Genomic DNA, 26,675 nt, shown 5'->3' with positions numbered 1-26,675 from the left:
GGGTACACCTCAGGGGATAGGTGAGAAGGGGTCCAGTGAGGGGCCTGGGTCATCTTCTTCCACCTGACTTGTCTTAACCAGAGTTGCTCTCATTTTATGAGTTTTCATTTTAGGATTTTTTTTTTAAATAATATTTTGTTTGCCACTGACTAAATCAGCTGAGTCTTGTTACATGGGGTGAGAAAATTGTGAAAATATCTGCATATATTTTATATGACTTTGTAAGGGAGGGAAACTGTGCAAGGATATGTCACATGTGTTCAAAGAAAAGATTAGATTGGCTGTAACTTAAACAGAGGCCTGATTTGGGGAAGCCTCATTGGCTGCTTGTGGTTGGTTGTTCCTAAGTTTTTTCTTGGATCTGGGTGCACTGATTGTGGCTTAGATTTTGGTTTGCTGGCTGCCAAGGCATTAGCACCACCCCAATCTCATGGCCTCCTTGTTTAGTTGCTTAAAGGTGGAATATTGAATTTTCAGCTGGGAACTTCCTGCATTTGTGGGGAAGCTATAAAATACTGTGAAGATGCAGCTCCTGGGTTCTCTGTCCAGGGCTGGTTCCTACATGTCCTGTCCCAGCTGAGTGCATGCAACTATGAAAATGACAGTGGTCAGTGAAGTTTTGATGAATGACTGTTACCATATGTAGTTGTGTCAGTATTTTTCTCTCCTGGAATATCCTCCCCAATTAACTTTTTTAAAAATTCTGCTTCTCACATGAGGTGTTTCTCCGTTCCCATGTTGTCTAAAAAGACTGTGCTGATCCTCCCACAAACCTCTGTACTCTTGCTTCCCTAAGTGCCCACGGTAGTTATGTCAGTGGTCTCCATTCTTAACACATCATCACACATTTCTTTCATATCCCTCAGAACCTGACACAGGGTTTAGCAGAGAATAAAATGTTTCTGTTCTGTGTAGAGTTGAACTGGCATTAGATTTGTCAACCACAATGTCAGACCCAAGGATCATTTTCTTAGGAAAATCATAATTTATTACCAGTAAACTTTAGTTGATTAGTGTTCAGATTATATTACTGTTATCTAATGCAATATATTCCTCTCAAATTCTTTATTTTAGGGCAAAATGGTACAATATTGGAACTTACATTGGGCTGCTGAAATCGGGGGTAGATTTTGATTTCCTTTTAAAGAGGAATGAAGAAGAACCATCTCCAGATCTGGAATCTTCTACCCTGAAGAATCAGTCCAGACCCTTGATGAGAAGTGCTGCTTCAGAGCTCCAAGATGTGAGTTTTCTCATCCCGCAACACGCCGCTGTATGTCTGCTCTTGGTAGACTTGTGGAGCTTCAGTCTTTTCCACTGGTGACATCTTCATTTGCCTTAAAGTAGATCCTAAGAGTCCAAGGCCCTGTTCCATGGAACTGGTAGAGTTAGAAGAGCATGAAGGGAGCAAGCCTGCTTGTGGTTCTCCTTTGGGTGTTGGATAGAGTATCTTATGGAGATCAGTAGTGGGTGCACTGCTATGACTTCCTGGGTGTATGTGACTCACCATGATATGTGAACTCTTTCATTTACCATAGTTATATCCTACTCACTGTGGGTAGCCCCCAGCTTCCCTTATGCATCCAGAGGCTTAATGTGAAGATCCCCTTAGACTGAGTCCTGATGTTGCCACATTAAATCAGCTACTTTTCCTATATGTTGGAATGTTCTGGCACTGCAGGTGACTGATGGTAGTATTTTGCCTCATCATCAGATGGTTTATGATGGATCAGAGGTAGCATGTGCAAAGAACCTGACAAACGGGAGACTTTGAAGTTAGTTCCCATCTTCCTTTCTTATCCTTTAAGACTGAGAACGACATCTAATCCACCTTGAATCCCAGTGGTCAGGAGAGAGCTGAGGACATCCTGTGCTCCTGTGACTGTATAATGCATTCTAAGTCCTTCAGATCAGATCATATCAGTCACTCAGTCGTGTCCGACTCTTTGCGACCCCATGAATCACAGCACGCCAGGCCTCCCTGTCCATCACCAACTCCCGGAGTTCACTCAGACTCACGTCCATCGAGTCAGTGATGCCATCCAGCCATCTCATCCTCTGTCGTCCCCTTCTCCTCTTGCCCCCAATCTCTCCCAGCATCAGAGTCTTTTCCAGTGAGTCAACTCTTCGCATGAGGTGGCCAAAGTACTGGAGTTTCAGCTTTAGCATCATTCCTTCCAAAGAAATCCTAGGGCTGATCTTCAGAATGGACTGGTTGGATCTCCTTGCCCTTATCTCCCTTAAAAACATACATAGATATCCTCAGCATCCAAACTCTGGATGATTCGGATAAGCCTTTGGATTAATTCCTCAGTTTCTAAACTCAGGAATCACTGTCTGAAATTTAGGAATCAAATAGATTCAGATTATATGCTTGTCTCTTACTATCCAAACCCATTTTACTCAAATTCACTCTGTGATCTCAGTTTACTGTATTTAGCTAGTATTTTGAACCACAAGTATGTTGTATGTTTCATGTTTTTATGATTGAATGACACAAATTATCTAGAAGGATACACGAGTTTCATATCATTTTGTATATTATTTTGGAACAAGCTTCTGCTGAGAGTCATGACTGACTTTAAGCAAAGCCACCCAATAGTGAATAACCTTGTACAAATGATACTTTCTTATTTCTAACAGATTCTTAGGAGCGGGATGGCTGGGTCCAAAGATAAATGCACACATGGTTTGGCCAGATATTCCCACACTCCTCTCCATAGGAGATGGACCATCTTGCACTTCTACTAGTGTATAAGATGTGTCTGTCTTCCCACAGTTTTGCTGTCGAGGGCTTTGTTGAACTTTTCACATTCGGGGATTCCTTATTTAAAATTTTGTCTCTCACTGCCATTTTTCCCTTCCAGACTGAGAATATAGAGGTCACACTTCCTCTAGAGGACCGTTTGGAAGGAAAAGTTGGTATTAAGACCTACAATGATTACTTCACAGCCGGCGCTCAATGGTTTATCATCATTTTCCTTATTCTAGTGAACATTGCAGCTCAGGTAAATAAGGACATTTATTTTGGTGTGTGCCCTCAGCTTGGCATTTACATATTTATACTGTATTTATGTTATCATTATTTTTTAATATGTATATGAAGATATTTATCTCAAAGAACTGGCTCATGCAGTTGTGGGATCTAGCTGGGTGAATGTGAAACCAGAAAGGCAGGCCTGAAGGCTGGAACGTCTGGCAGGAGCCGACCCTGCTGTCTGAGGCAGAATTTCTTCTTCTTCCAAGCGGCCTCAGGTTTTGCTCTTAGGGCCTTTGACTGACTGGATGAGGCCACCACAGTGTTGAGTGTGATCTCCTCTACTGAAGTTCTGATGATGGATGTGACCCACATCCACAAAATACCTTCATGGCAACATCTAGACGAGTGTTGAATCATTGGACACTGGCCTGCCCAAGCTGACACAGACAGCTGACCATCACAGTACCTGTCAAATGTTTTTTTCTTACATTTGCACTATGATTACTGCATTTTGCAATTCACTTGTGTTTGCTTTGAGATACGTTATCTGTGGGGAGCAAAATAAGTGAAGGTTATCGGTATTATGTACATGATAGAGAACTTCCAGGGAAAAAAGAATATCTTTTAAAGAGTTTAAAATGTAAGATGCCCTCCCTTGACCTGTAGCCATCTGAGGTGTGGGGCTTGGCATAGGCCTGGGCTGAAAGGACCATCTCTGTTTTCTGGAGCCTTTCCATCCCCCATCCTATTGAGCGGGGTGTGAGGCTCAGTGACATCAGTGTGTGAGTGACTGTTGTTTCCTGCTCCAGGTTGCCTACGCCCTGCAGGACTGGTGGCTTGCATACTGGTGAGTGATTCCTGATCTGACCCAAAGTGCTGTGAAATCTGCATGAAATCTCACTTTCCCACAGTCAGGGGGAGAAGGGAGGGGCTTGTTCAGCCTCCTCTTCTGACCCTTACATAGTTTCCCTGAAGAAAAAGTAAAGTTCCTGCTGGTGGAGAGTGACGCTCCCGTTGTCTCTCCCCAGGTCTGACCCTCAGCAGCTTCCTCATAGATGATTTTGAAAACTGAAGGTTGTGATTCAAATTGAATCTTTATAAGGTAGATGGACACAGAGCCCTGTGAACTGGGAACCATTTTTCTAGCATAAAATACATTTCTCAAATTGAGTTTATATATATATATATATATTTGAATACATTCTGTCTGAAGCATAATATTTTTTTCTTCCCTGTTCTATAGGGCAAATTTACAAAGTGCCCTGTATTTTGAGGTATATGGAAAAGGAGAGACAATTGTGATGCTTGATCTGAACTGGTATTTAGGAGCCTATTCAGGTAAAGTTGAATTCTCTGGTCTATTATATGAGAGTGTGAGGTGCTTACAAGGAGCCTGTGTGAGCATCTAGGGCTTCCAGGCATAATTCGGTAATGTCTCAACAGATTTAAGAGTTTGATTTGCATTTACTCTGTGAATTAACTAGAACAATTATCTTTAAAATCTAGAAGAAAGAAGTTGAATGGAGATTCTTGATTTATTGTGCACTGGATTTTGGTAGTTAAACCAGGATTGCACATTCAGAAAATCAGCCACTGTAAATACATGGTATTGTCTATTCTAATAGGTTGCTTTAGCTAAATCTTATATTGTTATATGGATGGGCAATGGGATTAGAAACAGATCCCTACTCTGTGGTTCAGAGTTTTCCAATTCTGTCTGAATAAGCTCTGGCTTTTATTGATCTTGAAGGTATGCAAAATCCCCTTCACCACACTGCTCATCTCTTGGGCATCACTAATTACTTGAGAAGCTAAGCAGGGGGAATCCAGCATCTGGGGATAGATTCCTTCTCTTTCTTGCCTTGAGTTCACAGTGTTATCTTATCTCCAGCTGTGTGATTAATTTAACATGTGACTAATATTAACATGACTCACTGTATTCACAAGAGCTTAGAATATATATAATATTACATAGTGTTTAAAAGATGTCATCATCTAAAATTTTAAATATCTTTTTATCCATTCATTTGTTGATGGACATTTAGATTGCTGCCATGTCCTGGCTATTATAAATATTTACTACTATGAACATTGGGGCATAATAATAAATAATAATAATATCAATTAATTAATTTTTAAATTATAAATAAAAATAATAAAATAATTTGATATTGGATTATAAATGATTGGGTTTCACTGGTTGCTCAGATAGTAAAGAATCTGCCTACAATGCAGGAAACCTGGGTTCGATTCCTGGAGAAGGGAATGGCATCCAACTCCAGTATTCTTGCCTGTGATATCCCATGGTACCAGGGTCCAGCCACAGTTGGATCCAGCGATTCCCTCAGGAGAACGGCATTGGCGAAAGAGGATAGATAAAAGGGGAGAGAAAGAGGCTTGATCTAACTGGTTTATAAAGAAAACCAATAAAGTTCATAACACTGAACTTTCTCTGACCACAGAGGCCACAGGTGCCCTCTTGAATAGCTGAAGGTGCCCCACCTTAGGCACCTTCTTGAGTGGGTCTTAGAAGCCCGGGCAGTTAAGTGGTCTCAGAGAGCCCCCACGCTCCAATTAGTCATCCTGAAAGAAGAACAGAGAAGAAAAGGAGAGAAAAGGAAACAAGAATGACACAGGGAGACCAAGCCTGATGAGCAAGGCCAATAGCTTTATTTTCAAAAGGAGTTTTTATACCCTAAGTTGTACATAGAGGATAATAGTGAATGCAGAGTCATGCAAAGTCAGCAGTCCTTGACCCTCATCGAGACCAGGCTTTCTTTTCTGCAAACTTATCGTATACAAATGCTTTAGGTGATTTACATCATCTTCTGGCCAGGAGGCCTATTAACATTTTATGACTCTTTGTTCTGATAAAGGTTAGTTAACCAGAAAACTTATTTTCTCTAAAAGTAATTTTCTAAAGTTTGGCGCCACTCTCTGAAAGCACTAGATAAAGTTGCATTCCTATAAGGCAAATGTGCAGTGGGCTTTAGCAAGGAAAGAATTTACTACCTCAAGGGTCTAAAGTTGTTAACACCAAGGCCACTACTTATTTTTTCTATATACCAACTATATTAATTATACTCCCAGGGACACAGTGGGTAAGGGATATGGAAACTTGGCAGCAAGCATTAGCTCAACAATGAAATCTTCTACTAGTTCTATTCTAATAATTTCTAACTCCCCAAGAGGCTCTATACTATTTGAATATCTTAAGCTGCCCGTGCCTCTTGCAGTTGGGAAGCTGTGAACAATCATATGTGTAGGTGTAGGAGTCCGGATAAACCTGTCAGGCAAGTTAAGAGAGCCGTCTGAGGGGTTTGGATTGAAACACTCCTATTATGCCCAGGAGACTTATTAACTAGGGCCCTAAGTTGATTTCCTTCAGAGAAAGGTGGTTGAGGATAGCCCCCTGTTAATATCAGAGGAGTTGGTGAAAGTCGTAAAATAGTAAAACAGACAGATTCTGGTTTTGGGGTAGATGCTCAAGCAGATCCAGGGGGCCCCTTGAGTCCTGACTCACCTTGGCCATCAGGGCTCTCCCGCATGACCTTGTCATGGGAGGGTACTCCTGTGCTGGCTCCCAGCACCATGGACTGAGGAGCCTGATGGGCTATGGTCCATAGGGTTGCAAAGAGTTGGACATGACTGAAGTGACTTAGCATGTACACGTAGATGATTAACAATGTTGTGATAGTTTCAGGTGGACAGCAAAGACACTCAGCCATACATATATTCATTCTCCTCCAAATCCCTTCCACACCCCCCGTCCAGGCTATCACATAACTGAGCAGAGTTCCCTGTGTTATACAGTAGGTTCTTATTGGTTACCCACTTTAAATATAGAAGAGTGTGCATGTTGATCCCAAACTCCCTAACTATCTCTTCCCCTTTCTTCTTCCCCCTGACAACCATAATTTCATTCTCTAAGTCTGTCAGTATGTTTCTGTTACATAAATACATTTATTTGTATAATTTCTTTTTAGGTTCCACCTATAAGGGATGTTTTACAATATTTTTCCTCTCTGACTTACTTCATTCAGCCTGACAATCTCTAGGCCCACCCATGTTGTGGCAAATGGCATTATTTCATTCTTTTTAATGACTGTGTAATAGTCCATTGTATGTATGTACCACCTCTTCTTTGTCCATTCCTGCCAATGGTTATTTAGGTTGCTTTCACATGTTAGCTGTTGTAAACAGTGCTGCAATGAGCATTGGGGTGCATATATCCTGGTATGTATCCTTTTGGACTATGTTTTTCTCTGGGTATATGTCTAGAAGTGGGGCTCCTGGACTACCAAGGTCATATGGTAGTTCTATTTTTAGTTTGTAATGAACCTCCATACTGTTCTCCATAGTAGTTATATCAATTTACATTCCCACCATAGTGCAAGAGGGTTCCCTTCTCTCTACAGCCTTTCCAGCATTTATTGTAAGATTTTTTGCTGATGGCCATTCTGATTGATGTGAGGTGATACCTCATTGTAGTTTCAATCTGCATTTCTCTAATAATTAGTGATATAGACTTTTTTTTTTTCATGTTGACCATCGGTATGTTTTCTTTGGAGAAATGTCTATTTATGTCTTCCACTTATTTTTTGATTGGATTGTTTGTTTTTTTGATATTGAGCTGCATAAACTATTTGTATATTTTGAAGGTTAATCCCTTGTCAGTTGCTTAGTTTACAGTTATTTTCTCCCATTCTGAGGATTGTGTTTTCATCTCATTTATGATACCTATATATAATGGGATATTACTCAGCTACAAAAAAGAATGAAATTAGCTGATTTGTAGAGACATGGGTGGACCTAGAGTCTGTTATACAGACTGAAGTAAGTCAGAAAGAAAAGCAAAAAAAAAAAAAAAAGCACATATTAACACATATATGTGAACTCTAGCAAAATGGTACAGATGAACCTATTTGCAGGAATAGAGATAGTGATGTAGAGAACGTATGTGTGGAAACATGTGGGGGAGGTGTAGGAGATGAATGGACAGGTTAGGATATATACTACCATACACTAGATAGCTAGTGGGAACTTGTATACACTACCATACACTAGATAGCTAGTGGGAACTTGCTGGATAGTACAGGGAACTCAGTACAGTGCTCTCTGAGGACATTGAGGGGTGGGATTAATTGAGAAGGGGAGGTATAGGAGGACGGGATATATGTACATATTGCTGATTTACTTCCTTGTACAGAAACTAACACAACATTGTAAAGCAAGTATATTCCAGTAAAAATAAATAAATAACAATATTCCCACAGGAAACACTTGTATAAACTGGCTACAAAGAATGTGTTATATAAAAATCCACTCTTTGAAATTTGGTATTTATTTTATGAATCACTTGCTAAGAAATCCAAATACGTTAGCTGTTTACCTTCTTAATTGGTGGACTATGGGGGCTTAAAGGAAGAAGGAAAGGATTCTGTTTTATATTCATATAGGGTAGTGGGCTAAGGCAAATGCTTGTTGATGGAATTCAGGAATCTGAGCAGGTTTCAGAGTTTAACACTGATGTGTCAGCTGAATGGAAAAACACTACATGAAGGAATATTTATTACAAGGGTCATCACTCCTTTATTTACCATTGTGAGTTGAAGAGATGTTCGGAGGGCTATTTTCATTTTTATATGGATCAGTTTAGTTCAGATCAGATCAGTTGTTCAGTCAGTCCGACGTTGCGACCCCATGTACTGCTGCACACCAGGCTTCCCTGTCCATCACCAACTCCCAGAGTTTACTCATTGAGTCAGTGATGCCATCCCATCATTTCATCCTCTGTCGTCCCCTTCTCCTCCTGCCCTCAATCTTTCCCAGCATCAGGGTCTTTTCAAATGAGTCAGCTCTTTGCATCAGGTAGCCAAAGTATTGGAGTTTCAGCTTCAACATCAGTCCTTTTCTTTAGGATGGACTGGTTGGATCTCCTTGCAGTCCAAGGGACTCTCAAGAGTCTTCTCCAACATCATAGTTCAAAAGCATCAATTCTTTGGCATTCAGCTTTCTTTATAGTCCAACTCTCACATCCATACATGACTACTGGAAAAACCATAGCCTTGACTAGACAGACCTTTGTTGGCAAAGTAATGTCTCTGCTTTTTAATATGCTGTCTCGGTTGGTCATAACTTTTCTTCCAAGGAGTAAGCGTCTTTTAATTTCATGGCTGCAATCACCATCTGCAGTGATTTTGGAGTCCCAAAAAATAAAGTCTGTCACTGTTTCCACTGTTTCCGCATCTGTTTGCCATAAAGTGATGGGACCACATGCCATGATCTTAGTTTTCTGAATGTTGAGCTTTAAGCCAACTTTTTTCCTCTCCTCTTTCACTTTCATCAAGAGACTCTTTAGTTCTTCATTTCTACAATAAGGGTAATGTCATCTGCATATCTGAGGTTATTGGTATTTCTCCAAGCAATCTTTATTCCAGTTAGTACTTCACCCAGCCCAGTGTTTCTCATGATGTACTCTGCATATAAGTTAAATAAGCATGATGACAAAATACAGCCTTGACATACTCCTTTTCCTATTTGGAACCAGTCTGTTGTTCCATGTCCAGTTCTAACTGTTGCTTACGATCTGCATACAGATATGTCAAGAGGCAGGTCAGGTGGTTTGATATTCCCATCTCGTTCAGAATTTTCCACAGTTTATTGTGATCCACACAGTCAAAGGCTTTGACATAGTCAATAAAGGAGAAATAGATGTTTTTCTGGAACTCTCTTGCTTTTTTCCATGATCCAGCAGGTGTTTGGCAATTTGATCTCTGGTTCCTCTGCCTTTTCTAAAACCAGCTTGAACATCTAGAAGTTCATGGTTCACGTATTGCTGAAGCCTGGCTTGGAGAATTTTGAACATTTCTTTGCTAGCGTGTGAGATAGGAGCAAATGTGCAGTAGTTTGAGCATTCATTTCCTTTCTTTGGGATTGGAATGAAAACTGACCTTTTCCAGTCCTGTGGCCCCTGCTGAGTTTTCCAAATTTGCTGACATATTGAGTACAGCACTTTCACAGTATCATCTTTTAGGATTTGAAATAGCTCAACTGGATTTCCATCACCTCCACTAGCTTTGTTTGTAGTGATGCTTACTAAGGCCCACTTGCCTTCACATTCCAGGATGTCTGCCTCTAGGTGAGTGATCACAACATCATGATTATCTGGGTCGTGAAGATCTTTTTTGTACAGTTCTTCTGTGTGTTCTTGCCACCTCTTCATAATATCTTCTGCTTCTGTTAAGTCCATAACATTTCTGTCCTTTATTGAGCCCATCTTTGCATGAAATGTTCCCTTGGTATCTCTAATTTTCTTGAAGAGATCTCTAGTCTTTCCCATTCTATTGTTTTTCTCTATTTCTTTGCACTGATCACTGAGGAATGCTTTCTTATCTCTCCTTGCTATTCTTTGGAACTCTGCATTTAAATGGGTATATCTTTCCTTTTCTCCTTTGCTTTTTGCTTTTCTTCTTTTCACAGCTATTTGTAAGGCCTCCTCAGACAGCCATTTTGTTCTTTTGCATTTCTTTTTCTTGGGGAGGTCTTGCTCCTTGTCTACTGTACAATGTCACAAACCTCCATCCATAGTTCATCTGGCATTCTATCAGATCTAGTCCCTTAAATCTATTTCTCACTTCCACTGTATAATCATAAGGGATTTGAAATTGGTCATACCTGAATGGTAGTGGCTTTCCCTTTCTTCAATTTAACTCTGAATTTGGCAATAATGAACTCATGATCTGAGCCACAGTCAGCTCCCGGTCTTGTTTTTGCTGACTGTATAGAACATCTCCATCTTTGGCTGCAAAGAATATAATCAATTTGAATTAGATGTTGACCATCTGGTGATGTCCATGTATAGAGTCTTCTCTTGTGTTGTTGGAAGAAGGTATTTGCTATGACCAGTGTATTCTCTTGGCAGAATGCTAAGAGCCTTTGCCCTGCTTCATTCTGTACTCCAAGGCCAGATTTGCCTGTTACTCTGGGTGTTTCTTGACTGCCTACTTTTGCATTCCAGTTCTCTATAATGAAAAGGACATCTTTTTTGGGTGTTAATTCTAGAAGGTCCTGTAGGTCTTCATAGAACTGTTCAACTTCAACCTCTTTGGCATTACTGGTCAGGACATAGACTTAGATTACCGTGATACTGAATGGTTTGCCTTGGAAACGAACAGAGATCATTCTGTGTTTTTTTGAGATTGCATCCAAGCACTGCATTTCGGACTCTTTCATTGAATATGATGGCTACTCCATTTCTTCTAATGGATTCCTGTGCACAGTAGTAGATATAAAGTTCTTCTGAGTTACATTCACCCATTCCAGTCCATTTTAGTTCACTGATTCCTAAAATGTGGAATTTTAGGAATTTGATGGCATTCACTCTTGCCATCTCCTGTTTTATCACTTCCAATTTGCCTGGATTCATGGACCTAATAGTCCAGGTTCCTTTGCAATGTTGCTCTTTACAACATCGGACCTTGCTTCTATCACCAGTCACATCCACAACTGGCTGTTATTTTTGCTTTGGCTCTGTCTCTTCATTCTTTCTGGAGTTATTTCTCCACTGTTCTCTAGTAGCATATTGGGTACCTACCAACTGGGGAGTTCATCTTTCAGTGTCCTATCTTTTTGCCTTTTCATACTGTTCATGGGGTTCTCAAGACTGGAATACTGAAGTGGTTTGTCATTCCCTTCTCCAGTGGACCACATTTTGTTAGAACTCTCCACCATGACCCATCAGTCTTAGGTACTCCTACATGACATGGCTCATAGTTTCATTGAGTTAGACAAGGCTGTGGTCCATGTAATTAGATTGGTTAGGTTTTTGTGATTGTGGCTTTCAGTCTGTCTGCCCTCTGATGGAGAATGATAAGAAGCTTATGGAAGCTTCCTGATGGGAGAGACTGACTAAGGGAGATACTGGGTCCTGTTCTGATGGGCAGGTCTATGCTCAGTAAATCTTTAATCTGATTTTCTGTTGATGGGTGGAGCTGTGTTCCCTCCCTGCTACTTATCTTGGGCCAAACTATGGTGGAGGTAATAAAGATAAACTACGGTGAGGTATGAAAACCTACAAGACCCTTTAGAAAGTGAAAATGAGAGTGAAGTTGCTCAGTCTGACTCTTTTCGACCCCATGGACTGCAGCCTACCAGGCTCCTCTGTCCATGGGATTTTCCAGGCAATAGTACTTGAGTGGATTGCCATTTCCTTCTCGGGGGGATCTTCCTGACCCAGAGATTGAACCTGGGTCTCCTGCATTGTAGACAGATGTTTTACCATCTGAGCCACCAGGGAAGTCCTAACTTTTTAGTACTATCACCCCCAAAAGATGTCCTTTTCATTATACGGGATTGAAATACAAAAGTAGGAAGTCAAGAAACACCTGGAGTAACGGCAAATTTGGCCTTGGAGTATGGAATGAAGCAGGGCAAAGGCTAATAGAGTTTTGCTAAGAAAACACACTGGTCATAGCAAACACCCTCTTCCAACAACACAAGAGAAGACTCTACACATGGAAATCACCAGATGGTCGCACCGAAGTCAGATTGATTATATTATTTGCAGCCAAAGATGGAGAAGCTGTATACAGTCAGCAAAAACAAGACTTGGAGCTCACTGTGGCTCAGATCGTGAACTACTTATTGTCAAATTCAGACTTAAATTGAAGAAAGTAGGGAAAACCACTAGACCATTCAGGTATGACCTAAATCAAATCCCTTATGATTATACAGTGGAAGTGAGAAATAGATTTAAGGGACTAGATGTAATAGACAGAGTGCCTGATGAGCTATGGTCGGAAGTTTGTGACATTGTATAGGAAACAGGGATCAAGACCATCCCCATGGAAAAGAAATGCAAAAAAGCAAAATGGCTGTCTGGGGAGGCCTTACAAATAGCTGTGAAAAGAAGAGAAGTGAAAAGCAAAGGAGAAAAGGAAAGATATAAGCATCTGAATGCAGAGTTCCAAAGAATAGCAAGAAGAGATAAGAAAGCCTTCCTCAGAGATCAATGCAAAGAAATGGGGGAAAATAACAGAATGGTAAAGACTGGAGATCTCTTCAAGAAAATTAGAGATACCAAGGGAATATTTCATGCAAAGATTGGCTTGATAAAGGACAGAAATGGTATGGACCTAGCAGAAGCAGAAGATATTAAGAAGAATACACATGAGAACTGTACAAAAAAGAGTTCATTACCCAGATAATCATGATGGTGTGATCACTCACCTAGAGCCAGACATCCTGGAATGTGAAGTCAAGTGGGCCTTAGAAAGCATCACCATGAACAAAGGTAGTGGAGGTGATGGAATTCAAGGTGAGCTATTTCAAATCCTGAAAGATGATGCTGTGAAAGTGCTGCACTCAATATGCCAGCAAATTTGGAAAACTCAGCAGTGGCCACAGGACTGGAAAAGGTCAGTTTTCATTCCAATCCCCAAAAAAGGCAATGCCAAAGAATGCTCCAACTACCGCACAATTGCACTCATCTCACATGCTAGTAAAGTAATGCTCAAAATTCTCCAAGCTAGGCTTCAGCAATACGTGAATGGTGAACTTCCATATGTTCAAGCTGGTTTTAGAAAAGGCAGAGGAACCAGAGATCAAATTGCCAACATCCGCTGGATCATCAAAAAAGCAAGAGAATTCCAGAAAAACATCTATTTCTGCTTTATTGACTATGCCAAAGCCTTTGACTGTGTGGATCATAATAAACTGTGGAAAATTCTGAAAGAGATGGGTATACCAAACCACCTGACCTGCCTCTTGAGAAACCTATATGCAGGTCAGGAAGCAACAGCTTGAACTAGACATGGAACAGCAGACTGGTTCCAAATAGGAAAAGGAGTACATCAAGGCTGTATATTGTCACCGTGCTTATTTAACTTATAAGCAGTGTACATCATGAGAAATGCTGGGCTGGAAGAAGCACAAGCTGGAATAAAGATTGCTTGGAGAAATATCAGTAACCTCAGATATGCAGAGGACACCACCCTTATGGCACAAAGTGAAGAGGAACTAAAAAAGCCTCTTGATGAAAGTGAAGGAGGAGAGTGAAAAAGTTGGCTTAAAGCTCAACATTCAGAAAACGAAGATCATGGCATCCGGTCCCATCACTTCATGGCAAATAGATGGGGAAACAGTGGAAACAGTGTCAGACTTTATTTTTTGGGGCTCCAAAATCACTGCAGATGGTGATTGCAGCCATGAAATTAAAAGACGCATACTCCTTGGAAGGAAAGTTATGACCAATCTAGATAGCATATTGAAAAGCAGAGACATTACTTTGCCAACAAAGGTCCGTCTAGTCAAGGCTATGGTTTTCCAGTAGTCATGTATAGATGTGAGAATTAGACTGTGAAGAAAGCTGAGCACTGAAGAATTGATGCTTTTGAACTGTGGTGCTGGAGAAGATTCTTGAGAGTTCCTTAGACTGCAAGGAGATCCAACCAGTCCATCCAAAAGGAGATCAGTCCTGGCTGTTCATTGGAACGACTGATGCTAAAGCTGAACCTCCAATACTTTGGCCACCTCATGCAAAGAGTTGACTCATTGGAAAAGACCCTGATGCTGGGAGGGATTGGGGGCAGGAGGAGAAGGGGACGACAGAGGATAAGATATCTGGATGGCATTACCGACTTGATCGAAATGAGTTTGAGTGAACTCCAGGTGTTGATGATGGACAGGGAGGCCTCGCGTGCTGTGATTCATGAGGTCGCATAGAGTCAGACACGACTGAGCCAGTGAACTGAGCTGAACTGAACTGAATGAATATAATGGTGACTTCCCTCACAAGATCCCATGCATGTAATGCTAAAGACCGTGCCCCTAACCCTGCTGAGGTCCACCACCAACTCACACCTTCACCAGAGACTCCTGGACACCCATAGGCAAGTCTTCTCTGGGGTCACTGTTCCTTCCTCCTTGGTCCTGGTGCACAAGGTTCTGTTGTGCCCTCCAAGAGTCTATTTCCCAGTCCTGTGTAAGTTCTGACAGCTCTATGGTGGGGTTAATGGCAACCTCCTCCAAGAGGACTTATGCCATACCCACACCCAGAGCTCCTGTCCCTGCGGCAGACCACTGCCAACCCCATACCTCCACAGGAAACTCTCAAACACAGTTCTGTCTCAGTCTCTGTGGGGACTCTGGGTCCTGGTGCGCACAAGGTTCATTTGAGCCCTCTGAGCATCTCTGGCAGGAATTGGGTTTGATTCTAAACATGAATTCGCCACTTCTACTGTCTTGCTGGGGCTGCTCCTTTGCCCTTAGACATGGGGTATCTCCTCACAGCCACTCCAGTGCCTACCATCTTACTAGGTTTTCCCTGACCTTGGATGTGGGGCTGCTCCTTCTGACTTTGGATGTGGTTTTATATGCATAGTGATGCTCATTTATCATTGATAAAAATTTTTAAATGATAATATTTATTTACAAATGCTTTGTGTTTCCTTAAAACACTTAGTGAGAGATTAGTTGCTTGTTTAGATTATCTATAAATTATTATTTAGGTTATAATTATCTCTTGTCAAAATATAATAGTTTCTTGCTATTTCTTGAATAGCAATAGTTTGCAAACTAATTAGTTGTTAGTTGCAAATAATTAAGTTGTCTGTTTGCAACTTAATATGGTCCTTCTGTACTCTTTAAAACTACTTGGACATAGAAATTGCTATGTTATTTTTTATTTATTTGATTTTTATTAATTTTCACTGGAGTACAGTTGCTTTACAGTGTCGTGTGAGATTTTGCTGTACAACAAAGTGCCATCAGTCATATGTACAGTGCACATATATCCCCATTTTTTTTGTTTCCTTCTCATTTAGATCACCACTGAGTAGAATTTTCTGTGCTATAAAAGTAGATTCTCAAGTAGCTATTTTACATAGAAGTAAATTTTCCTGTAAATTTACTGTTTACAAGGAAATGGTAAGTCATTTCTCCTGTTCCTCTTCCTTCTCACACTGATATCTAAAACTGAGGTATGCTTTGATTGTGGAATATGTAACTAGTGGGATTTGAAATGTGGCAAAGGGAAGAAGATCAACTGTTTTTCATAATCATCTTTCTTTTTGTTTTAAAGTTGTTGTTTTTTTGTTTGTTTGTTTTATTTATTTTTGGCTATGCTGGGTCTTCATCGCTGTGTGGACTTTCTCTAGTTGCCAAGGGCAGAGTCTACTCTAATTGTGATGTGCAGGTTTCTCATTGCATGGCTTCTCTTGTTTCAGAGCATGGGCTCTAGGGTGTGTGGACTTCAGTAGATGCAGCCAGTGGGCTTTAGTAGTTGTGGTTCCTGGGCTCTAGAGCACAAGCTCAATAGTTATGGAGCACAGGCTAAGCTGCTCTGAGACATGTGAGATCCACCTGGGTCAGGGATCGAACCCATGTCTCCTGCATTGGCAGACGGACTCTCCAACACTGAACTACCAAGGGAGCCCTGTAATTATCTTTCTTGTGAGTTGTTATTAGAACTTGTAAGTGAATTAGGAAAGCCTAGAATGAAACTGTAATTTATATAAGACATTTCCCCCCTGTGTTGTTTCTATTTAGTGAAAGAAAAATAGTGATTTTCATATTCTTCTTTATAAATGTATTTTGTGACAGCATCAAGTTCTTATACAACCTATTTCATATGTATATTTACATATATATACATTTATATATATATAAATTTATTCTATAGTCTACATGTATAAATTTTTATATAAATCTTATTTATAGAATAAAATACACAATATCTTTATAAACTGTCTGTCATGCTTTAACATCATTGAGGATAAGGCAGAGATCTTGTACTGAGTGATGTTTCTTTATTTCAGGTTTAACTTTTTCTACCATCCTTTTTGGCATCACAAGGTCTCTGTTGATATTCTACGTCCTTGTTAACGCTTCACAAACTTTGCATAACAAAATTTTGTGGTCCATTTTGAGAGCTCCAGTATTGTTCTTCTATAGAAATCCAATAGGTAAGTCAGACACCAGGTTTCTCAGTGAATATGTCTTTTTAACACATTTAATTCCTGATTACATTTGATATTTGAAAATGGAAGAGATGCTTAGAAGAAAATCACCATTCATTTTCTATGAAAAGCTTCACTGATATTCTTTCCTACCAGAGAAAATCTGAATAGGAGTATGTAACCTTTTATTCCAATTTATGTGTGTCTATAAAGATAAATGAATGTTTACTTTGCAGGATGATTTATGAATCCATTTGTAAGACATATGAAGCACCCAACATATGATGCAAATGTGTTGAAATATTTTTGACTAGTTGTTGAAATGTTCCCGTGTTAATAATGTTAAGCTAACTAGGAAGGACCTTCTTCCAGGAACATCTCTATAGGAGACAGGCTATGTGTTTCTCTTTTTCATTGCTCATCCATTTCTGGGATCACAGAGGTCTGACATGTGCTCATATTTTGAGGTTTATCTAAATGGTAATGGAAAATTGATTAAAACACAAGATCAGTTAAAAGTATACATCATCTTCAATAAAATCAACTCTCTAGTTTTATAATGGACTTTTGGTTATATTTAAGAGGTCTTGTGGTACATAGCAGGTGGATCTTCAGTATTAAGTAAGAGTGTCCCTGATGGTTTTCCAGTGGTTGCTTCCTCTACTTTGAGGCCTTTGACCTGTATTGCTTCAGGAGACAGCCTCCTGACCTGGGTTTCTGTGAAGAGTCAGTTCTTTAGTGAACATGCCCACTCTGTTCAGTTGGTTGTACTTGTGCTGAGGCCCAGGGTGGCTTTGTTTTCTCACAGGTGATGACTGACAGGGCCTGTCGAGGCAGGGATGTGACTGGAAGGAGGACAAGTGTAGGCTCAGCCTGGTCATCAACTCGGCATGTGACTGAGGCCAAAGCAGGTATATTCTCCTAGCCAGGCAAATCTCCAGGCAGGATGCTGTCATGGTCTTAAGTGTGGACTCTGGAGCCAACTGGCTGGGTTCAGTCCTGTTGCTAGTTACTAATAGTAATAGTTATAGTTATGTGAATACTTCTGTGCTAATTATTTAATTTCTCTGTGTCTTGATCTTCTTACCTATAAAATGAGGATACTATTCACACACTTACCAATATCTTGGTATTGTGGGCATTAAGCAGGTTAATAATTCACAGCACTTAGCACAGGATCAGTGCCTAATGAACCTCAATGAGGATGAGGACATGGTGTCTGGGAGCTTCTCTCCTGTGAAATGGGAATAACCACTGCCCTTTCTGTTCCACAAGACTGTTGTGAGGATTAAATAAGAATGTCGAGGGCAGCAGCTCATAAATCTGTTCAGATTTATTCAGCACACGTTGTTTAGTCCAGGCTGTGAGCAGAGCACAGGATAGTAAACTGCAGAGGCCCACACAGATCTCAGGTTATTATGAAGCCAGAGTGAGGAAGGGGTTGGAGGAGTCTATGCTATTATGGGTATGAAGTTCCTCCACTTTGCCTGTTAGTGTGAAAACTATAGTCACAAAGTTGGGAGCATTAAGTGGGACTGAATTTCTGTTCTCACAGCCTCTGAGTGTTCATGACCACAGTTAACCAGGCTCTTTATAGTCAAGACCTGTAGGCTTCTCCAGATGCTGACTTACTTATATTGAAGGACTTGGGATCAAGTTTAAATCCTGAAGGCCACTAATTTTAGAGCAGTCAGCACACTAATATTTATCTTGTGTCCCCCTCCTTTAGCTCTTAGCACGACTTCATTCCTTCAAGAAAATAGAAGCCCAAATAAGTATTGCAAAGATAGGCCTGCTTTGCCCAAAAGGCTTAGGGGCTGTAAATTACTTACTCTTTTAGTGGTATATTAAATTGAACTCTTTCCTATCTTTTATTTTCAAAAGTGGAATTTGTAATGTCCCCTGCATTGACAAGCAGATTCTTATCCACTGTATCATCAGAGAAATCCATAAATACATGTGCTTTAAAAATATTGTTTTGATTTGTGCACGTATTGTTTCTCTTAAGGCTCCTTTATGAGGAAATGAGTATTTTCTTGTATCCTGTTCTTTCAGGAAGGATTTTAAATCGCTTCTCGAAAGACATTGGGCATATGGATGACTCGCTGCCCCTGATATTTCAAGATTTCATCCAGGTAATGTACCAGTCCTGTCAGAGTTCTCACAGGGAAGAGCAGAATGCCTGTTTCTCGAGGCTTTCTCACAGGGGCTGAGGGTGGGCTTTCAGCCTGGTGATATGCCCTGTTATCCTCAGTAAAGGTTATATTTGTGAGAGAAGGGTGCAGCTGTCATTGGGAGGCTGAGCTAACATGAGTGACACCTGGGGCAGGAGTGGCTACCCAGTCACATCAAGGTTGGTCTGAAGCAGCGACAGGCTGGGTAAGTGGTTCTCCCTCTGCCTTCCAGATGTCTGGTGTGGATTCCCTTATTGTGAGCACATTTCATAATAGAGAAAAAAATCACCTCTCATGGAAAGATAGCCTAGATGAACTAAATTATGCATTGTATTGGGCTTCCCAAGTGGCTCAGTGTTAAAGAATTCACTTGCCAATGCAGGAGACACAAGAGACAAGAGTTCAATCCTTGGGTCAAGAAGATCCTCTGGAGAAGGAAATGGCAAGCCACTCCAGTATTCTTGCCTGGAAAATTCCATGGGCAGAGGAGCCTGGCGGGCTATAGTCCATGGGGTTGCAAAGAGTCAGACATGCACAATGCATTGTATTACCACAGAGGACAAATATTTACTGCACTATTTTATTTGGATAAAGCCAATTGTGGTTACTTACAAATAAAAGATTGGTAAAAATAAGGTGAAAATAATACTTTAACGAGGAAAAGGTTGTTGTTTAGTTGCTAAATTGTGTCTGACTCTTTTGTGACCCCATGGACTATAGCCCACGAGGTTCCTCTGTCCATGGGATTTCTAAGGTAAGAATACTTGAGTGGGTTGCAATTACCTTGTCCAGGGGATCTTCCAGACCCAGGTCTCCTGCATTGGCAGGCAGATTCTTCACCACTGAGCCACCTGGGAAGTCCAACAAGGGCAATAGAGAGCAGTTATTAAAGATACAAAGCCTTTAAGCCAGTAATTTGATTCCAGGATCAAAGTCATTTCAGAAAATGTCTTTTGTTTTGTAGGCAGTTATTCTTTTCACAGGTTGATTGCTCTGTCTTAAGGTGTCTTAAGAGAGAGAGAGAGAAAGACCTACAGGAATACCTTCTATCGAGTCTCTCTTTTGTCTGTGAACTTGAGGTTCTAAAGAATGATGTAGGGTCATCTCCACTCTCATCTCCTCATTCAGTATCATTGCTCATGTGGGGTGTATTTTTCTGTTATTTAATTCTGTCTACTTTTCAGTTATTTAGTCTGTGGGGAATTTTCTTTTTCTTCTCAGGTGTTAATTTTGGAAATGAAACGCATTGTCAAAAGCTGCACACAAAAATGCAGCAGACATCTGACTGCAGACAGTGTAGCCTGTGGGCATGGCTTCAACTGTTACCAGTGTGAACTACTCTGGGACTCAGAGGCAGAGGACTTTTACTGCAAAGATGTCTGATTTTTTTTTTTTTTTCTCTTCTGCAAACTTATTTTATAAATGTGCCCTTCTGGGTTTAACTATGTAATTTATCCCCAGAAACTATTTTTGCTTGAAAACAGTGTCACATTTTAACAGTGATTGTGAATTACTTTGAAAATATTTTGTGAATGGTTCTGTTTCTTTGCTATGGTAAGGTGGGCTAACTTGGGTTTATGCCATGTGCTTACTAGCACATGGTTAGTTAGTGGTCATAGTCAGATTGTCACATATTTTTGCATGATGTATAGAGGAACAGGGATAGATACTACCTGATTTCAGTAGGAAACATTCTCATTAAAGAGGAGGGAAAATTCCAGTCTTGCTGATTTCCAATCCCAGCTCTGCCACTTGTAGTTCAGTTATCTTGAAGTTGAAGGTGGAGGTGTCCTGTAGGTCATTGGAAGTAAGAGTTTGGTGTTTGAGGGAGAGACCTGGGATGAGCATGGAGCCTGTGTACCCTTCACTGAGCAGGTAGTAGCTGAATCTGTGAAGATGACAAGATTGCCCAGAGAGAGGGAAGCATTTTTAGGGGCCAATATAAGAAGACTCGATATCAGAGAAAAAGCAGAGAGAGAAGGGGAGGAGAGGAGACACAGTGAACAGCAAGAGAGAAAGAAGGAAGTAGGTTGGGGAATCAAGGAAGGACACATCTGCTCAGTGCAAATGAGAAGGTGAGTCTGTGAAAACTTGTTGCTTGATTTGGAATCAGGAGGTGTTGGTGACCTGAGAAGCAGGTTTCAGATGTGAGGAGGTCAGAGTGCAAAGGGTTGAAAATCCAGGAGGTATGGAGGGAGTTGAGGTGAAGACTGGCTACTCCTGGAAGGAGTTTGAATGAAGTAGGAGACAGGCCCATCTGGAATGTAGGGTCTGAGGAGGTATTGCTGGTTGTTGGGGTGTACAGTTTGTGAGTTGCGTGTGTGTGAGGTGGTGGGTGGTATTTCCCTCTCTCCCTCCTTCCCTTCAACAAACAGTGCTTAGAGTTGAGGTCCTGAAGAACAGGGGTGAGCCAGACCCCTCCCCTCCTGGGTGGTCTCCTGCAGCCTCCCTTTGGGAGGGAGACATCCAGAGATTCACCCCTTGCTGCCTTTGGAATCCTAATTGTGGGAGCTCTGTGGAGGAAGTCCTGGAAGGCAAAGTGGACGTGGGGGCTGGAGGCAGTTATGGAGCCTGGTCCAGGAGGTGGGCGGAGCTTCTAGGAGGTGACCTTTAATCCTAGATGAAAAGAAAAGGCTGCTGTGGATGGTGGGGCTGGAGGTGCTGCTGGAAGCAGAGTTGCTATGTGGGAATCAGTCTTTCTTCCCCATCACCAATGAGAGGAGGGAAGGGAAGGGGCTGGAAGGGGGTTGTTCAGTTTTGTTTTAAAAGAAATAGTTTGTGCCAATTGTTTTCAACTCACTTTTGATGATTCTGCTTATCCTTGGTGTATTTTATAAACCTTGGAAGATTCTTGATCATTTTTATTACTTCTAAAGTGTTTATTTGGTGTACTTTTCATCATTTAATTCCTTCTCATTCTCTTAAACAATATATTAGATAATTTATTTAATATTTTGTAATAGTGATGCCAAGTGTGGGAAGGGAAACCCTGGGTTCTGAGTAGTGGTCCACACTGCAGGACAGTCCATCTACTCAGACGATGTCACTCAGAGACCACATCCCAACAGAGGGCAATCATGAGTTTGTGCACCATATTGTACACTGACTCTACCAGAGAAGTTGCCTGTTCGGTCACATTATAGTTGTTGGGCAAATTGGAGCTGTTCACCATTTCAAAAAGGATGAAGGAAAAGCAGCATAAAAAAATCAATTTATGTAGTGCGATTCCACCTGATAATCATTTATGATGTCAACAACTTTGAAGTACAGTGGCATGGGAAGCCCTGAAGTCTCTCTTTCCAAGCTTGAATCCCAGCTCTCCCTCTTCCTGTCTCTGCCACACAAAGCCAGTCTCCTCTCAGTAAAATAGAGAAAATAATACCAACTCCATAAATGTTGTGGGAAGGCAAAATGAAGTTGTTTTAATATTATTATTTTCATAACATCTGAATGCATGTTGAGCACTAAGTAATGAGTAGTTATTTTTAAAACATCATATGTATTTTTAAGTGAGAAAAGTTGTCTGATGACATCGGCATTATGTTGTATTAAATTTATTGTCAGACACAGTTTCCAGGCCCATAAATATCATCTCATGAGTTTGTATTACAGAGATTCTAGGTTTGTAATTCTTGAAGATTTTAAGGGATACTTTCTTATGTAGACTCATAGAATAAACACCAGTTGTTTTCAAAACTGACCATTGGTCACTAAATATTTCAAATTAACATAATTTTCATATAGTTTTCCAAAGTCCCAAATAACATTGAGTAAATAGTCTCAATTATGCACTGCTTTTGTCATTGAAATCATCACCTCCAAGAAGTCTTCCTACAAATAAGACAAATGAAAATGAAGGTAAGATGTGGAAGTTAAATTTAGGCATTTTAATTATCCTTCAATTAAAAATAAATAAATTTTAAAATATCAAAAAAATCACTTATTAAATTAAAAAAAGAGGGACTTCTCTGAGCATCAGAAGTTGCACACAGCTGCCCTCAGCAAAATGCTTTAATTTTTTTGAGGAAAACCAAATTGCAAAACCTTTGTTCCTCACACATCCCTCATTCAGGAAGAGAAAACAACAACAACAATCAACAGCTTGGCCGAACTTAAATGACTGAATCCTCATTTCCTTTCTTCCTCATGGATCACAGCCTTGTCCTGGTGAAGGGTTGTGTAACTCAATGAAACTATGAGTCATACCATTCAGGGCCACCCAAGATAGACAGGTCATACTGGAGAGTTCTGACGAAACATGGTCCACTTGAGGAGGAAATGATAACCCACTCCAGTATTCTTGCTGTGAGAGCCCCGTGAACAGTATGAAAAGGCAAAAATATATGACACTTGAAGATGAGCCCTCCAAGTTGGGAGGTATCCAGTATGTTACTGGGGAAGAGCAGAGGGCAACTGCTAACAGCTCCAGAAAGAATGAAGCAGCTGGGCTGAAGTGGAAATGACACTCAGTTGTGGATGTGTCTGTTGGTAAAAGTAAAGTCCAATGCTGTAAAGAATGATATTGCATAGGGACCTGGAATGTTAGGTCCATGAATCAATGTAAATTGAATGTGGTCAAGCAGGGGATGACAAGAGTGAATATTGGCATCTTAGGAATCAGTGAACTAAAATGGACAGGAATGGGCGAATTTAATTCAGATGACCATTGTATCTATTTCTGTGGGCAAGAATCCCTTAGAAGAAACGGAGAAGCTGTCATAGTTAACAAAAGAGTCTGAAATGCAGTCCTTGGGTACAAACTCAAAAACGACAGAATGATCTGTTCTCTTCCAAGGCAAACCATTCAACATCACAGTACTACAAGTCTATGCCTCAACTACTAATGCCAAAGAAGCTGAAGTTGACTGGTTCTATGAAGACCTACAATACCTTCTAGATCTAAAACCAAAAAAAAGATGTCCTTTTCATCATAAGGAATTGTAATGCAAAAGTAGGAAATCAAGAGATACCTGGAGTAACAGGCAAGTCTGGCTTTTGGAGTACAAAATGAAGCAGGGCATAGGCTAACAGAGTTTTGTCAAGAGAACACATCGGTCATAGAAAACACCCTCTTCCAGCAACACAAGGGACAGTTCTACACAAGGACATCACCAAATGATCAACACCAAAATCAGATTGATTATGTCCTTTTCAGCTGAAAATGAAGAAGCTCTATACAGTCAGCAAAAACAAGACCTGAAGCTGACTATGGCTCTGATCATCAATTCCTTATTGTAAAATTTAGGCTTAAATGAAGAGAGTAGGGAAAACCACTAGGCCATTCAGGTTTGACCTAAATCAAATCTCTTATGGTTATAAAATGGAGGTGATGAATAGATTCAAGGAATTAGATCTGGTAGACAGAGTGCCTGAAAAACTATGAACAGAATGAACCCTTGCTGTTGCCATTTAGTCGCTTAGTTGCATTCAACTCTTTGTGACCCCATGGACTGCAGTGCTCCAGGCTCCTCTGTCCATGGGATTTCACAGGCAAGAATACTGGAGTGGGTTGCCATTTCCTTCTCCAGAGGATCTTCCTGATCCAGTGATCAAACCCACATCTCCTGCATTGGCAGGCAGATTCTTTACTACTGAGCCACCAGGGAAGCCCAGTGAGCACTTTTAAGATCTTTTAATGATCATTTTGCTCTCTGAACTGAACAGGCTGTTATTCCCTAAATAGCTGGGAATCTAGAACTGGCTCCCTCATGGGAAAGACCAGATAGAACCACAAGAAACCCAACAGGGTTAGAAAATGCAGACAGAAGGGGAAATATATGATGTATGATACAGTATCTATGTGTGATACAGTCTCTGTATGTGATACAGTATCAGGCAGAAGTTAAAAGAAAAGACTTGGGGTCATAATGACTGAATTGTTTGAATTTGAGCAAATCAATAAGCCTCTCTGAGTATCAGTTTCCTGCTTTGCAAATGGAGAGGATAATCCCTCCTCATATTGATGTGAGAATGAGATTATATAAAGCCTGTGAAATACTTGAGATTTGGACTCATGACAAGTCTTATGAAGTGTCATCCATTATTGGTATTTGGAAGCATGGCATAACCATTACTTCTTTGCTTGTTGGCCAGATCTAGAGAATTGTGGATCTCTGTGTTATGAGAAAACTTGTCATCAGTTCAGTTCAGTCACTCAGTCATGTCCGACTCTTTGCGATCCCATGAATCAGAGCATGCCAGGCCTCCCTGTCCATCACCAACTCCCGGAGTTCACTCAGACTCACATCCATGGAGTCAGTCATGCCATCCAACCATCTCATCCTCTGTCGTCCCCTTCTCCTCCTGCCCCCAATCCCTCCCAGCATCAGAGTCTTTTCCAATGAGTCAATTCTTTGCATGACGTGGCCAAAGTACTGGAGTTTCAGCTTTAGCATCATTCCTTCCAAAGAAATCCCATAGCCTCTAGCAATAAAGCAAAGTCTTATTTTTCAAGTTTTTTGGTTGGACAGGCTTTTAAAGAAAACCATTAACATTTTCACAAGCATTCTTTTCTTTTCTTTTTTGTATAATTCACTTACAAATCATTTAGAAACCAGTGTGGCTTGTCATAAACAGCTGCTCACAACACAGCATCCTTTTGGAGGATGAAATATGCTCATGGGACTTCCTTCCATAGGTGGTTGGGACCTATCCTCTGCCTTAGTCATCCTGACAACCTAACCAGGCTACTTGCTTCCACCAAGAATGCTGACCTGGAGTGGACACAGTTCAACTTCTTGAGATTCATGAGTTTACAAAATACAGATTTTGTACTTCCACTGGTATCAGTGTACCACTTCACGGTACATAAAATAGTAAATGTCAAATTGATCTTCTCTTTGGTCTATATTGAATAATCTTGTTTGGTTTTGTTGATTCAGAGGTCCAGCACTTTCCCCTTAGTCTCCCATAAGTGCTTAGGAGTTTCAAAAAAGCAAGTCTTCACTCAGAAAAAGGATAACCTGAAAGAGAAAAATGATACAGAATAAGAAAAAAAAAAACATCTCTTTAAAATATATATTAAAAAAGAAAAGAAACATCTCAAAAAATGTTACTTGCTGCCATGTCCCAAAATTTGTCAGTCTTTGGAAAGCTTAGAGTTGGGAAGATAATTCAGAGAGGACAAAAACTGTAGTAGGCATGAAGTTTATTGGTCATATTATTTTAAAAGTGCATCTTCAAACAAAATAAACCTCAGATGTGAATTTCACTGTGACCAAAGAAAAGCCACAGTCACTTTGGTACATGTGACCTCATCACCACATCTAAGAAAAATTGCACCTGCTCTGATACGTTCTTGGATAATACTAAACTGTTCTAGTGGTTAGAATGAGAGGCCTGTTAGGGCCCAACTTCATGAGATTCTTAAGATTCTTTGGGCTCATCAGTCTATGAACACCTCATCCCTCCTCCCCTGGCTGCTGGCACCCAGAGCACCTGATGGTAGTAATGGTGGAGTTAGAGTTTCTATTTGTTATGCATGAACTGGTTAACACTTTATGTGTGGGACCTCATTTAATTCCCATTACCATCTGTTCATGTTTGGTATATCCCAGTTCTTAC

At 40.6% G+C, this 26,675-nt stretch overlaps 1 protein-coding gene across 1 annotated transcript in view; it reads left to right on the top strand.

Annotated features, from left to right (window-relative positions):
• Positions 1-26,675, top strand: part of LOC113888423 (multidrug resistance-associated protein 4-like) — a 167,142-nt gene that overhangs the window by 85,827 nt on the left and 54,640 nt on the right. Inside the window, exons 21-26 of the mRNA XM_027535549.1 lie at positions 1,075-1,243; positions 2,868-3,008; positions 3,790-3,827; positions 4,224-4,318; positions 16,798-16,944; positions 18,994-19,073. Of these exons, the coding sequence (XP_027391350.1) occupies positions 1,075-1,243; positions 2,868-3,008; positions 3,790-3,827; positions 4,224-4,318; positions 16,798-16,944; positions 18,994-19,073 (670 nt within the window). The remainder of the gene's footprint in view (positions 1-1,074; positions 1,244-2,867; positions 3,009-3,789; positions 3,828-4,223; positions 4,319-16,797; positions 16,945-18,993; positions 19,074-26,675) is intronic.

This window comes from Bos indicus x Bos taurus, unplaced genomic scaffold (assembly GCF_003369695.1).
Source record: "Bos indicus x Bos taurus breed Angus x Brahman F1 hybrid unplaced genomic scaffold, Bos_hybrid_MaternalHap_v2.0 SuperScaffold_100126, whole genome shotgun sequence".
Taxonomy (NCBI): domain Eukaryota; kingdom Metazoa; phylum Chordata; class Mammalia; order Artiodactyla; family Bovidae; genus Bos; species Bos indicus x Bos taurus.
The sequence above is the reverse complement of the archived record's forward strand: the minus strand, read 5'-3'. Positions and strand labels throughout refer to the sequence as shown.